Here is a 15,681-nt window from a genome sequence, read left to right as displayed (position 1 = left end):
GAGGGCTGGGCAGCAGCCGGGCGGCCGGCCTCAGACGGAGCCGGTGGTAACAGGATGCATCCGTCAGCCGTGACAGACAGGGCTTAGGGTTTATGGTAAAACCCAAGAGCGTCTTTTACGTCTCTGTAATGTTTTGTCTACAGTGATTATATTTCCAAGTGTTTTTCAGCACAGTTCCTGTCTCAAATATTCAATTCTCATATGAGACCAATTATATTACTTTTTGGTTCTAGGTGCTGTCAGCATCACACCTTCACTTCAGGTGGCTATAAGCAAGTGATTCTGGTACCGAATTAGTGTCATAGGCAAAGGTCCTTAATTAAACCATTAATTCACCGAACCAATAATATACTAAGTGCTTGTATGTGCCAGGTGTTGAGATGTAACACTCATCAAACAGACTGCCTGTGGGGCATATATGTCACGGCACAGGGAGGTATTCTGGACGCGTACATAGTACACAAGTAGATGGCACAGCATGTTAGACAGTGATAGGGCTATGGAGAAAAACGGGGGGGATGCCAGCAATTAGGGTGACATTGCAGTTTTACTTCTGGTAGGTAGGGTAGGCGTTACAGAGAAGTGACATTTGAACAAAGACTTGATGTATATGAGCAAGGCGTGACGTGAATATTGGGGAGAAGGGAATTTCAGGTGGAGAGACTAGGCTGTGCAAAGGTCCTGAGGTAGGAGCCTGCCTGGCAAATTCTGGGAACAGCAGAGGCCACTGTGAGTTGGGGGAGAGTAGCAGCTGGTTGATGATGAGGTCAGGGAGGGAACGAGGGAACAGACCGTGCAGGGCCTGCCCAGCCATCATAAGGACTTTGACTTTAAAAATAAATGAGTAGACTTTATTTGCAGTTTTAGGTTTCCAGAAAATTTAGCAGAAAGTACACAGAATTTCCATCCACCCCTCTCCACTCGCCCCTATTATTAACGTCTTGTGCTAGTGTGGGACACCTGTTACAGTTGATGAAGCAGTACCGATACATTACTAAGTAAAGTCCATAATGTACATTAGGGTTCACCCTGTGCTGTGCAGTCCGTGGGTTTGGACATGACACGTATCCATCATCACAGTGTCACACAGGATGGTTTCACTGCCCTAAAAATTCTCTGTGCTCTGCCTGTTCATCCCGCCCTCTCCCCTAGTCCCTGGCAACCATTGATCTTTTTACTGTTGCCATAGTTTTACTTTTTCCGGGATGTCACATTGTTGGAATCATACGGTGCGTAGCCTTTTCAGATTGGCTTCTTTCACTTAGTAACATGAAGTCTCCTCCATGCCTTTTCGTGGCTCACCTTCTTTTATTGCTGAATGATCTTCCATCTTCTGAACCGACCACAGTCTATTTGTTCATTCGCCTACTGAAGGGCAGCTTGATTACTTCCAGCTTTGGGCAATTATGAATAAAGCTGCTATAAACATTTGTATTCAGGTTTTTGCATGGACACGTTTTCAACTCATTTGGGGAAAGCGAATTTACCCAAGAAGCAAGATCTTTGGACCTTATGATAAGAGGATGTTTAGTTTTATAAGCCAGTCTCTTCCACGGTGTGGACCAGTGTGTATTCCCAGCAGCAGATGAGATTTCCTGTTGCTCCACGTCCTTGCCAGCATTGGGTGCTGTCAGTGTTGGATTTGTGTCATTCTTTTTTTTTTTTTTTTTTGATGTGGACCATTTTTAAAGTCTTTAGTGAATTTGTTACAATATTGCTTCTGTTTTATGTTTTGGTTTTTTGGCCGCGGGGCATGTGGGCTCTTAGCTCCCCAACCAGGGATTAAACCCACACCCCTTGCACTGGAAGGTGAAGGGTTAACTGCTGGACTGCCAAGGAAGTCCAGATTTGTGTCATTCTAATGGGTGTGCAGCAGTGTCTCACTGTTCTTTTAATTTGCATTTCCCTGATGACATATGATGTGGAGCATCTTTTCATATGTTTAGTGGCCTTGCCATCTGTGTATCTTCTTTGGTAAAGAGACTGTTCAGGTCTTTTGCCCATTTTTCCAATGGGCTGTTTTCTTATTGTTGAGTTTTAGTAGTTCTTTGTATGTTTTAGATAAAAGTCCGTGATTGGATGTGTGTTTTGCAAATGCAGTACTTTTGTCCAGTCTGTGTCTTACCTTTTATTCTCTTAAAGGATTTTGGCTTTTACTCTGAGTGAAATGGGGGGCTTTTGAGGGTTTTGAGCAGAGGAGTGATGTGACAGGCAAATGATAAATGTGCAGGGAGATGTTCCAGCTATAGTAGTATGGAAGAAATAGAATTCCTGAGTATGCATTGGCCGCCTTATCTTTAACTAATGAAGCTCAGTTTTTCTAAGTGATTGTTTGAAAACGTAGTTTTGAACTACATACTGCTCCACATCTTACAGCTACGGCCCTATTTCAGCGGGTACTCTGCTGGTATTTAAGAGCTCGGGAGATAATGAGCTTATCACCTTTTTATTACTCACACTTAATATGAAGTCTCGACTGGCTTCTTTCACGCAAGAGGCTTTTACAGCACGAGTGCTCCAAGCTGTGGTCGCCTGCTTCCCCTGCCGTTCCCTCTGGGGAGGGTCTTCGCTGCTAGTTATAGAGAGGCACACTTGCCACTGAGCGTCCTCAGCTTTTTCCTCTCCCCTTATTCACGTTCCTTCCTCTGGTGAAGGCTCCCTTTCGCTTCCCAGCCTCTCTCCAAAGTCAGCCAGCCCTCTCTGCGCGCCTTCAAGCCTCCCACATGCTAACGTGTGGGTGAAAACAGAACTTTCTCCAAGGTGGTCAGTGTCCCGTCTTCTGGCCCAGAGGCTTTAACTTGCCTTAAATGAAGCTTCTTGGGCTGTTTAGAAATGAAAGACGGGTTCTTTCACCGGGAGGGCTGGTCGGGCACGAGGCAGGGCGCTGCTCCGAAGTTCCCACTGCTGCCCCTGGCTTCACTGCGTGGGAAAGGGCGGAGCGTGCACAGCGAGGTAAACCAATGGGGTGGCAGGCCACACAGGCCCCGCGCAGACATCTGAGGACACAGGTTTCATCGGTGCAATCCCAGCAGTGGCTGCGGGGACAGGACTTGACATTCTCCCTTGAGGTGTCTCGGTCAAAGGTAGGGGGTTGGGTTGTCCGTGAGGCAAAGAGCAGACCCGTGAGACCTGCGGCCACCAGTGCCCCATGCTCCTGGGGGGCGGGGCTCCTCTCCTGGGGGTGTTCTCGCCCCTACCTGCTGCACTGACACTGCAGAGGTGCATGGCACCCTCCCATCGGAGACCACGAGCCTCTCTACAGGCTTTTCCACCAATGGACACAGGCAGAGACATCGGTAGCCATTCTGAAATGTGCTCAGTAGGAGAGGAGATGGATGTCAAAGGACCAGAAACACTGCAGAAATTGAGCTTAAGAAGAAAGTAAGCAGTGGCTCAGATTTACAAAATACATGTTTCCGTTGGGTTGAAAGCATGAGAATGAGAGGAAAAAAGGGATGATTATTCCATATTAACAGGTGAAACTTCAGTTAAGAAAAATCTCTGATTACAAGGCCCAATCTGAGTTGTCTTAGGAATTCGTACGCCTGTTTCCCTGTATCAAGATCCTTCCGAGGTGTAAGAAATGGCGTCTGCTTAAGGAAGGCACAAGACATTAATGATGGCCTGGCCCGTGCACCTCTGCGTCCCAGGTGTCTGGATCACAGCCACCACAGGGCATGTGCTGTTTTCAAGACTGCTCTCATTTGACGATTACTACACACCTACCTGTTTTGATCTAACGTTACTGGGAGAGCAAAACACAAATGCAGTGGAGAAATTTAACCTAGGTAGTCTGGTGAAAGCTTATGCCCACATTTTAAAAAATCCATTTTTGGCATTGGTATCAATTTGGGACTGTTGCCACCATCTCTGAAGGACTTAAAATGTGCTTTTGGAGCTTGTGGGAACCGAGCCTCGGGGGACACCCGAGCTAATTTAAGCCACGCAGTCTTGCTGGTCCGCCTGCCCCTGACATCCCCCATGTCTGGGATGGCTGAACTTAGTGCATTCATATTTCTGATCACCCTTTATGGCTTGCCTAGCTCCACACTAATGGATGACATCTTTATTTTCCCCCAGATGACCATAGCATCCATACAGGAGCTGGGCTTTGGGATATAATGAAGAAGGGAAGCCAAAGAAAAATGTACTTTATTAAAAGCTTAAGTGTCTTCCAGTAAACTACTTGTAACCCAGGCCACACACTTTGGGAGCTAATTTACTATCTGGTATTTAGCTGCCAAGTCCTTGAGCTCTCTGCTGGATGCTTCACTGTTTTCCATGGATTTGGAGGAGGAGCCCCGTAGCCTCCAAGTGAGCTCTGCAGACCTCTGCCTTTACTCCCCTGAAACTCTCTGGCTGCAGAGTGAGCGGAGAGCTATGGACAAGTGTGGTCCCTGATCAGGAGACAGCTGCACTCTAGTTAGAATAAAGCCATGGCTACCAGGTCATTACATTCAGTGCTAATTATTAGGTGGTGAATTTAGGATTTTAAGCATAGTGTTGCATATTGGCATGGCGTGGTGGAGATCTGCCTCACGAGGACCCCAACACACTGACAGCTGGGCTCTCCAAAGAGGACTGTTTTCTAATGGGGAGGCACCTTGACCTGTGAGAACATTAGAATGGAGTGTTCTTTTAAAAAATGTATTTATTTAATAATACTTTCATGTGGTACAAAATTCAAAGGGTACCAAAAAGTACAGAGTGCAAAGCAAGTTTCCCTTCTCCCCCTCTGTCCTCCAAGCCCCGGGTCCTTTCCCTGGAGGCAGCCCCTGTTATCCGGCATGTGCTTCCAGAGACAGGGCATGCATTTATTATTTTTAAGATTTATTTTATTATATTTTATCTTTGGGTGCGTTGGGTCTTTGTTGCTGCACGCGGGCTTTCTCTAGTTGCGGCGAGCGGGGGCTACTCTTTGTTGTGGTGCGCGGGCTTCTCATTGTGGTGGCTTCTCCTGTTACAGAGCATGGGCTCTAGGCATGCGGGCTTCAGTAGTTGTGGCGCACGGGCTTAGTTGCTCCGCGGCATGTGGGATATTCCCGGACCAGGAATCGAACCCGTGTCCCCTGCATTGGCAGGCGGATTCTTAACCACTGCACCACCAGGGAAGTCCCAGGCCATGCATTTCTGAACACCCAGGCACATCTTCTTCTTGCTTTTTTCTTTAAACACTAAGGCAGCATGTCCTGCATACTGTTCCCCATGTTCCTTGTCCCACACCTACTGTGACCAGGAGGTTGTGACATTATCAGTATATAAAGCTGACTCTTTTTAAATGCTGTGTGGTAGGCTGGTGGTCTGTTCTGTGGCAGGACTGTAATTGACCTAATCCTTTCCCTAAATTGTTTCTCATCTTTTGCTGTGACACTGTTTTCTATTTTTAACCGTACCACCAGGAAGCTCACTGGGTTAGGGTCCCAGCAGGAAACAGACGGCATGCTAAACAGAAATGGTTGAAGAGAGTTTAACAAAGAGACTATTTACAAAATGAGGGCAGGGATAAGGACATGGAGGCACCCTGGGAAGTCACCAGTTCAGGCCACCGCTTCTGGGAACTAGGCTCCTGGGCAGCTGAGTGTTTCCCAGCTGTTACAAGCTGCGGCGGTTTTCTGTACTCTCCATCTTAAGTGTTGCAGTAACACTGAACCTATGTTAATTCTTTGCTTGCTAGAGCTGCCTATTCTTCTTCCTCAAGCAGTTTTGGAAACTAAAACTCTAAACTCCTTCAAACTTGGAGAGAAGGCAGCTCCTCTAGTTGGCACTTTATTTGGACTGAGGGTAGAGCTGGCTGTCCCCGGCGTGGAGTGGGTGGTAGAAAGGAGTTGAGAAGGTGGGAGCTGGGCAGCTGCGGAGGTCTCTGAAGTCTGGCCTTAACATTGCCTTGTGATTTAGTTTGTAGCAAATTCTCAGAGTGTCAGACACACCCCTTGCCAAATATTGAGTACAAAAGCCATATTTCAAAGGAAAATCACAATGGTTTGGGGCCTGTCTATGCCTCTGCCTGATTAGAGTTTTTGGCGGGAAAGCCTGGAGTTTATTATCGTGGCAAGTTTGGGAGAGGATTTCTGGAAAGCACGTGGGGCAGCTGTTGGTCATCTGAGGCCAGAGCTCCTCTCTGAACACATCTGGAGATGCACTGAGCGGAGCTCGCCTTCAGGTTCTGAAGGCTCTGGTGACTGTAAATAAAGCTGCTGTAAACATTCTTGAACACGGCTTTTTGTGGCCATATGTTTTCATCCCTCTTGGGTAAACACCTAGGGGAGGAATTGCTGGGGCTTAGGTATGTTTAACTTTGCAAGGAACTGCCGGTTTCCCAAGCGCACCACCTGACACTCCCACCGGTCACGCGTGGGAGCTCCCGTTGCTTCCCATCCTTGCCAACGCTCGATACTGTCAGCCTTTTCCATCTCACTGCTCTGGTGGGTGGGTAGTGTTATCTGTGCTTTTAATTTGCATTTCCCTGATGACTAATGATGCTCAACACTTTTTCATGTGCTCACTTACCATTCATACAGCTTCTTCAACAAAATATGGCGGGGGGGGAGCTTTTAAATATCTCCTTTTGTATCATCATCGCTCCAATGCATTTTTTTCCATTGCAGCTTCACCCATGATCTCAGTTGCCTTGATTATTCACCACCCTTGAAAACATGATGGACTTTTCAAGTGTCACACCCTTGATAATACAGTCCCATCTGCCTCTTCACCCTTTCGTCCCCAACTCGGTTGTCACCGTTTGGGGTGGCTAAGCCTCTGGCCTGCCCTGTCTGTGCCTCCAGGGTCCTGAGCATACACCTGTGTGGCTGCACTTGCCACACTGTGAGCAGTTCTTCCTCACCGAGGGCAGGGGCTGTGCCCCCCTCTTCTTTGCAGTCACAGTGCTCATCACATGACCTGGCAGGAGTCTAGGTCCAATATTGTCGGACTAATTTATTATGCATCTGATCCTCCCAACAGCCCTGTTGACAAACGCTGAACGCGTCAGCCTTAAACTGGAGATAGAGGCGTAGACATAGAGGGGTCAAGTGGCTTGTTTGCGATCAGTATGTGCGTTACAGTTAGGAACTACTGACTATAAAGTTTTGACTCTTTTACATTACAGTTCTCCAAACAGGTATGTTGCTTTAGGTAAACTTCAGGATAGTTTTAAGGGAATCCATTTCCATTTCTAGGTCCTCAGCTTGCATCCATGCTCAACTAAAACCAAGGAGCCAGAGCAGCTGTCTCTGAACAAGGAGAGCATCACACCGGTCCGACTGTCCCACCTCCCCTTTCACAATGGGCTTCTCCCACTTCACCCTTTGTTGTCTTCCCGAGGTGCACGCTGCCAGGTGGAAGGCCTCCCAGCTGTCACAAAGGGTGCCGGTGCTGGGAGGGGAGTGACTCTGATGACTGCATGTTGCAGCTCAGGGTTGTACTTCTTAGCTTTCACAGAAATTGAAGGAGACCCCAATCAAGCTGTTGGCTGATGATTTTAAGTTTTTATTTATGACAGATTATATCTGGACTTTGGCTATGTAACTCAGAAGGCTTCAAAGAGGCATCCTAACAAAACTCCTTTCCATTTCCATGTGCTTATGTTTATGAACAAGGTTTCTCAGTTTTTGCATTAAAAAAACCCCAAGATAGGAATAGAATTGGCGCTGCTCCGTAAGTGATGATTATCCATGGGTTAATGAACTAATTAAAAAAAACCCCTATACATCTCATGAAGACATATATTTCCAAATAAAATTTGCATTTTATATTTAATAATTTTTATCAAGAACTGTAACATATGTTTCCATCATTTGTGAACTCACAATAGCTGTGTTGACTCAATTCAGAAGAGAAATCATAACAATTAGATCCTTATGGATCAATACTTTTAAACGTAGAGTTGATTTCATTATTTGTGGTAGTTACATTCTACAAGGGCACCATGACCACTGAATTAGCAACTACTGAACCATTGTTCATGGAGAAATACAAGGTTAGTTTCCTTTGAACCTCTGGTCACAACATCTGGTCAACCAATCAATACATAATCTTGTTTTTAGGTGTATTTCTGTTTAAAGATAGCTTATTTAACATATATATATATATATTTACAAATAATTACATGCAGTATATCTTTATAATAAAACACCATCTCAGTTACAGCATTATGTAATGTAGTCTACCATAGTGTGACTGTTCTAATTTAGCTCTTCCATTCAGTCACATACACAGTACACATGTTCACCGCTCACATACACACACAAATACACACTGTATATTGGATACTACAGCATAATGCAAGAAAGAAAGCCCCCCCCACCCCCAAAAAAAGCATTAACCAAAGATTAAACATTTAAAATTTATGGAAACCACCTTACTGTTGATGGAGCCATGGGACACGTGATGGGGCAGTGCATGGTGGGGTTAAACCTGGTGACCTCGGCTTGCTGTACGGGAATGGAGGGAGAGTCAGGAAGGAAGATGTCAGGGAGGGTGGCCTGTGAGATCTGGCAGCTCTGCCTCAGGAGTCTGGCTTTCCCAGTTTGGTGACGGTGTCAGCAACTTGCCCTCCCAATCTGGCTTGAAAAACTGCTTCAGCCTCACCCGCTTGGCTTTTTGCCTCAAATCTTTAAGTGTTTCGGCATAAGGGATGAACGCAGTGGAGGTGAGGCGCTTAAACGTGAAGCTGCGTTCGGGCACAGGGTCACACTCTTCCATGTCATTGAAAATTTTTTCCAAGGCAGAATTCCATTCTGCTATTTTGGCTGCTGTGAGAGGGACGATTCTTGGAGTCTCAGGCTGACTTTCACCATCCTCATCATCACTAACTCCACTGCCTTGTTTTGCCATCTCGTCCAGGTCTTTGTTGGTGGGTTCTACTGCCACTTCTGCCAAAATTTCCTCCACATCGCCTTCCTTCATGTCACTGAAACCTTCTCCACTTATCTGTTGTGCAATATGCATTATGTTTTTGACACTGCTCGTTATATTTTCTGTAACACCTTCAAAACCTTCAAAATTTTTCACACAGTCTGGCCAAACATTTCCCCAACAATTGTTGATAGTAGCCTGCTTGACGCTGTCCCAGGCTGTGCTGATATAATCAATAACATTGCGTATGGTGACTGACTGCCAGTAGTCCATCATGGTGGTCTCCTCATTGGCGTTGAGAGCCTCAAAAGCCTTGCTATAAAGCTCCCTGGTGTAGTGTGCCTTGAAAGCTTTTATCACGCCCTGATTGAGGGGTTGGATAAGAGATGCTGTGTTTGGGGGCATGAAGAGAACTTCTATGTTGGGGTGGGCATTTTCGAGTTCTTCACGGCAATGAACTGGGGCATTATCCAAAATTAATAAAACCCTGAAGGCAAGGTTTTTGCCATGGAGATAACGTTCAGCTTCTGGGATGAAGCAGTTGTGGAACCAATCCCAGAATATTTTGGACGCCATCCATGCTTTTTTGTTCCATCTCCAGTGGACTGGCATACAGTTCAAGTTTTTCCCTCTAAGTGATTGTGGGTTTTGTGCTCTGTGTACCATGAGGGGTTTGCACTTAAAGTCACCCTTGGCGTTTGCACATAATAGCAAGGTTGCACAGTCTTTGAATGATTTAAAGCCAGGAGTTTTGGAGGCCATTTGCATTACATAGGTTCGTTTGCCAACATTCTTGTAAAATAAGCCAGTTTCATCAGCGTTGAAAACCTGCTCTTCCATATAACCCTTTTCATGTATAATGCTTAGCAGGTATTTTTTAAATTCTTCTGCAGCCTCCTGATCTGTAGAACCTACCTTGCCTGCAAGTTTAACATTTTTCATGTGGTATCGCCTTTTGAATCGTGCAAGCCAGCCTGCACTAGCTGAGAAGGGTTTAACATTTTCTTGACCCTGGGTAACATGACCGTAAATTTCTTTGGCTTTCAGCCTCACAACAACGCTGTCCACTACACTCTTTTTATTGCTTGTCATCTCATGAATCCACAAATTTAGTTGCTTTTCCATCTTTTCCATAGCTCCATCACGCACTACAGAGGTTACTTTAGCACTTTCCGGAGCGGCTTCACGTACAGATCTGCGAATATCCTCTTCCTTTTTCTGGATGTACCGTATTGTTGACTCATTAACATTGAATTCTCGGCCAACAGCACTATAACTCAGGCCTGAGTGAAGCTTATCTAACACACGTATTTTCTCTGTAAGGCACATTACAACCTTCTTGCGCTTAGGAATGCCAGACAGTGCTTTAGCACTACGTTTGGGGGCCATTTAAAACAGTGAAATCACCAAGAAAAAGCAAAAAAAAAAAAAAAAAAAAAGTGAAAAATGTGGCACCAGTGGAGTGAAAAGGACATTTGCTTACATTATGAGCTACAAGAAGATGGCAGAGCATGGCCTTGTTCAAATTCAGCTGGGAACGTGTGCATAAGGCAATTCAAATATTTTGCTGCTTTGCACACGTCTATAAATGAGAAAGTGCCGCAAATACAGATTTTGGGGTTACACATAAATATTACCGAGTAGGCAAATTTGCAAATATAGAATCCGTGAATGAGGACTGATTGTATTTGTATGCAAAAACAGTGTGAGGGAGGAGTAAAATGGACTAGAAGGCAGCTCTGGCTTTGCTGTTCCACTCTCTCTCAAGTTCCACCAAAAAAAACAAATCTGTTCAGTATTTGGAGGGAAATATGCTGGCACTTCTAAGAATTTTTAAACTGTAGAGAAAAAAAAGTGTCATTTCCTCCCTCTTGGCACTGCTCAACACCCTGGTTTTCTTTTGTAGTTTTAGAAGACCTGACCACTTTGAAATGAAACTGCAGTATTCCTGAGAGAGCCCTAAATGAATGTCGTTATTTCCCCCTAGAGGACAGAAGGACAAAATGTCTTGAACGTCCCCAAATGCTAGAATTCTGTACGATACTTTAGTGTAAAAAGTCTTCACATGCTGTTCAGAACAACAAAAAGCTCTTCTGAGATCTCAGGCTTCTCCCTTGATGGTTCTGTGTAACCGGTGCCGTTCCTGGTTTCCTTTGTTTCTTGCCCTGGGAAGCTGTCAGTGACTGCTTACACGTGTGGCCGTGGCCTTTACAGCTCTGCCTCAGACCAAGCACCAGACAGTCTGCAGGAGCCCTCGCTGCTCTTCACCTGTGATGGAGGCTGCATTCGCCACAATCTCTCCCCAGCTGACTTTTCGCTGACGAGTGACCAGCTATTTTGGCTAATCATTGATGAAGCACACGACCAATATGTAGTAAAAGAAAACAATGCACTCTAATCCCAGCCGGCATAATTTACGTCGCTAATTGTTTTAAGTCATCGTATTAGAATTCCAGCTCCACTCTCCCCGAGCCGGGGGCAGGGAAGAACTGAGAAAACAACAGGTTCTCAACAGTCCCTTCGTGGTTGCTTCAAGCGGAGGAAGCCAAGCTTTCCCGGGTCCCTCTGGGAGGGGCGGGCTGCGCCCGCTAGGCCGCGTCGGAGGGCGAGCGCCGGGTGCGGGGATGGGGAATCCGCGCGTGAGCCGGGCCAGGTAGGCCGCGTCCGAGGGCGAGCTCCAAGTGCGGGGAGAAGTCCGCGCGTGGGCCGGGCGAGGGAGGCCGCGTCGGAAGACCAGCGCCAGCTGTCGAGAGAAGAGGCCGCGCCCTCACGGCGGGGGACCGGAAGAGGTTGCGGGCGGGGCCTGCCGGGGCGCGGTCTGAAGACGTCACTTCCGGCGCCGCTCCACTTCCTGGTGAGGGAAGGGGCTGAGATTGGTGCATCCCGGAGGAAGGAAAAAGGGTGAGGAGAGGCGGCGGCCGAGCGGGCGGGCGCCGGGGGCGGCCGGGCTGGCTCCGGGCCGCCGGGGCAGCCCGCCCTGGTCGCTCGCGCGGCCGGCACGCCCGCCGGGGCCGCGTCGCGTTCCCCTCGGGGCGCATTCGCGGCCTGCCCGCGGCGCTCAGCGCCTGTTCTCTGTGTTGCAGGTCTACCCGGAGCCCCGGAGCGAGGGCGAGTGCCTGAGCAACATCCGCGAGTTCCTGCGAGGCTGCGGGGCGTCCCTGCGCCTGGAGGTGAGTGGCGGGGCCGGCGGGGCGCTGGGGCGCGAGGCGGGCGGGCGTGGTAACGGCCCGTAGCGGCGGCGCCCGGGGCTCGGCTCGCGGGTTCCCCAGGGGCGACTGCGGGCTCAGGGCAGGGAGGAGCCCCACATTTTGCCCGCTGCGATGGGGACAGGTGGTTACAGTAGCTCGTGGTGCAGGTGACAACACGTTTTCGACAGCCGTTTGTTGGGCAGGGGCGCTTTCTGGCTCCTTGGTACTTGCCTTAGCTTTAACTCTGCCCTAGGGATTCTCGGGGGACGCGCATCCAGGTCTGGGTCAGCCGTCAGAACCCTAAGCAGGTGATCAGGCGGAGCCGGGAGAAATAAAATGGGCCCCCAGTCCTCCAAGTGTCACTCCCTTTAGGTGATTCTTACTCTGACAATTGATGTTTAGGTTAGGGACATGTTAATCTATGTCTTGGGGCGTGGGTGTCATTTCCATGGTGCTTAGAATTTTGTCACTGTGCTAAATACAGTCTTTCAGTAGCAGCTTTCTGGAAATTTCTTTTCTTTTCTTTTCTTTTCTTTTTTTTTGCGATACGCGCGGGCCTCTCACTGTCGTGGCCTCTCCCGTTGCGGAGCACAGGCTCCGGAGGCGCAGGCTCAGCGGCCATGGCTCACGGGCCCAGCCGCTCCGCGGCCTGTGGGATCTTCCCGGACCGGGGCACGAACCCGTGTCCCCTGCATCGGCAGGCGGACTCTCAACCACTGCGCCACCAGGGAAGCCCTGGAAATTTCTTTTTCATCTTATGTTACCACGTGTGGTTTTTCTTAATCCTGGGATAGAGCTTTAGATCAGAAATGTAGCTGCTTTTTTATTTGGAAATTACAGACTAATGTGGTTATAGTCAGTTGGGGGTTTAAATCTTGCCTTTTCTACCTGCGGCTTTACCACTCCCTGCCTTTGTTTCCTTATCTGAGTACTGAGATGAATTATACCAGGCTTCTAGGTAACAGTATATGAAAGAATCTGCAACAGAACCATTGCATCCTAAAAGAACCATCTCTTAGGTTTCTTGGGAAATAAATGTAGAAGTCATCAAATCTGTGAGGAAGGCTATATGGAACGCTTATCTCTTGGTTGAAGTTTGATAAGAGTAAATTACTGTCTTTATGAATATGATTGGCAACACTAAGTTGGTAGCATTTGACGTCTGTGAGGAAGTCATGTACAGATAAGTGAAAATGCTCAGAGGAGAGTCCAAAGTGGAGATGGTGGCTGTTTAGGCGTGGGAGAGACATTGTTTCAGAAGGGTCTTTTCCCCTGCTGGATGGGCTTTGTCGTTTTATCATTGAGTTTCCCTGTTAGGCTGTGATAATAAATGCTTGTAGCAGTTTTTGCTTTTTTTGACCTTTGTTGAGGAATTTTATTATCCCCTTCAAACTATTGAGTTTAGTTTCTCATTAGACTAAATTTGAAACTCACTTTGCAAGAAGGTATTGTTTTAAAGAATGTTGAACGTAAAAAAACCCAAAACACCTCATCCTTAGTTTTCCAAAGGTTGCTGTTGAAATTTTATATAGCTACTATTTTTGTTAAATTGAGTTTATTTAAAGATGTTCTAGAAGAGACTTTGTTCACTAACACATCCTAAGTATCTAGAGCAGTGCTTGGCGTATAGTAGGCCTTCAGTTAATACTTGTGATTGCCTGATGACCTGGCAGTTGTAGTTGGGAGGAAAGGTTTCCTTTTATATAAAGAAGTCAAGTATGACTTATTTTGTGGTATTTAAATATCTCTTCCAGTAAATTTACAATAGAGGCAAGTTTAGTTAACATTCTTTCAAGCTCAGTTATAAGTTAAACTTTAAAACTTTCAATTAAAGAAGAGGTAATAATTTAAAAAAGCACATCAGAAAGCTCATACATTTGCTAGTCAGTCTGAAAAAGGAGCTCTGTACGGTATGGACTCAACTTGGGCTTCCAGACTTGTAATCTGTGATGTGAAGGGACAGGCTTGTTCACTGAAAGACAGCCTCACACGTGGAACACAGTGTGGCGGGCGGTTTCCCAGTGTTTTTAAAGAAAAATACATGGAAAGGGAGTGAGGAGGGAAGGACTTTGCTCTTTTGAAACACTTTGTAGCTCTACACACTTCATTTTCACAAAATGCTGGAAGACAAGAGACAGGAAAGCTTTTGAAATTACAAACATGAAACTCAAGATTGATAGCTTGAGTTCCAATTAGCTTTTGTTCTGTATAAGTGTCAAGGTAGGTTTTTCCAGGGGTTAGTTTAGACTGCATTGTGTTTGTAACAGACTGCTTGTCTTTGGTATATGTATTTTCTTGTCTACCACCATTATAAACTGTCTTAAGGGGACTTCCCTGGTGGCGCACTGGTTAAGAATCTGCCTGCCAGTGCAGGGGACACGGGTTCAAGCCATGGGCCGGGAAGACCCCACATGCCATGGAGCAGCTAAGCCTGTGTGCCACAACTACTGAGCCTGTGCTCTAGAGTCTGTGCTCCGCAACAAGAGAAGCCACGGCAACGAGAAACCCATGCACTGGAAGAGTAGCCCCCACTTGCCGCAACTAGAGAAAGCCCGCGCACAGCAACAAAGACCCAATGCAGCTGAAAATAAATAAATAAATTTATTAAAAAAAAAACTGTCTTAAGATTTCTTAAAGGAAGAGAGGAACTGAACGTCATAATTACTTTATCAGTTATTTTAACACATACACACCTTAACTCGCTGTGGAAAATCAAGTATTAGTCCCCTAATGAGTTCTGATTATGAAAGGAGTTTTAATTTTAAAGGAGTATTGTACGATTTGCATTTATTGTTAAACTTTGAGAAGCAATTTAAGTTTTAAGTTGGAAAACATTTTTAAATTTGGAAAATTTTTAAAAACTTAAAAATTGGAAAACTGTGTTTAGGAAAACAGCACATATATCTTGGATGATCTTTTCATCTTTCATATAATGTTTGCTTCCTAGCAAGCATCTTGTTTGACTTTTTTGTTTCCTTAAATAGTATGGAATTTGATAAGAATTTAGGTTTTTTCTCATGTTCCTAATGGTGTAATAAGGATGTAAGATGACCCTGTTTAGAACTATTATGTCTTGATAAATAAAGTTGGAACTTTTCTAGAAAGTTAAGTTTACTGATACAAGGAGCCAGGCACCGTGATTCTCTCCAGCTTGGGAATATTGTGTTTGGAGCCCTGATTTCAGTTCTCAATAGCATGCTGTTTTTGGTTATTTGTAACACTTTCTAAAGGACTTCCACGTGTTGTCTTAGTTTGCTCCTTCGTCTTTTGAGTTATTACGGTCCTTGTTTTACAGGAAGGAGACGCAGCCTAACTCATCAGTTCTCACTATTAACTGCGTGAACGTTAGCCACAGGGCTGCTGTTGGGCTTTTTAAGGAATACTGATGTGTGGACCCATCTCCAGAGGTTGTGCGCTCAGCAGGTCCTGGGGAGTGGGGGTGGATGTGAGAGTCTCCATGCTGGAAGTAAGCAGAAAGGCCAGCTGGGGCTGTGCAACCCGCTGAGGGGACTCGGGGTGCGGAGCTGGGGCACGGAGCTGGTGTTTGGCTCTGAGTGAGGGGCTTTTCCACTGCTGCAGGCAGCCCTGCTTCTTGGACCCTTCCTGGAGAAGCAGGTGGTGTCCGGTTTGGGATGCACCA

General features: G+C 46.5%; 1 protein-coding gene across 6 annotated transcripts in view; it reads left to right on the top strand.

Annotated features, from left to right (window-relative positions):
* Positions 1–15,681, top strand: part of ARHGEF7 (Rho guanine nucleotide exchange factor 7) — a 125,737-nt gene that overhangs the window by 15,729 nt on the left and 94,327 nt on the right. For 5 of the 6 annotated variants that reach the window (XR_003791759.1, XM_029210426.1, XM_029210425.1 and 2 more), the window contains exon 2: positions 11,937–12,023. Coding sequence is in view for 4 of the 6 variants with exons in the window: in XM_029210426.1 (XP_029066259.1) it covers positions 11,937–12,023 (87 nt within the window). In the remaining 2 variants the exon portion in view is untranslated. Of the gene's footprint in view, positions 1–11,675; positions 11,755–11,936; positions 12,024–15,681 lie in introns of those variants that run through there. The other variant, XM_029210429.1, reaches the window with a different exon arrangement.

The sequence above is a fragment of the Monodon monoceros genome, unplaced genomic scaffold, assembly GCF_005190385.1.
Source record: "Monodon monoceros isolate NGI ecotype Baffin Bay Population unplaced genomic scaffold, NGI_Narwhal_1 Super_Scaffold_8, whole genome shotgun sequence".
Classification (NCBI taxonomy): domain Eukaryota; kingdom Metazoa; phylum Chordata; class Mammalia; order Artiodactyla; family Monodontidae; genus Monodon; species Monodon monoceros.
Note: the sequence above shows the minus strand (reverse complement) of the source record. Positions and strands in the feature narration are given on the sequence as shown.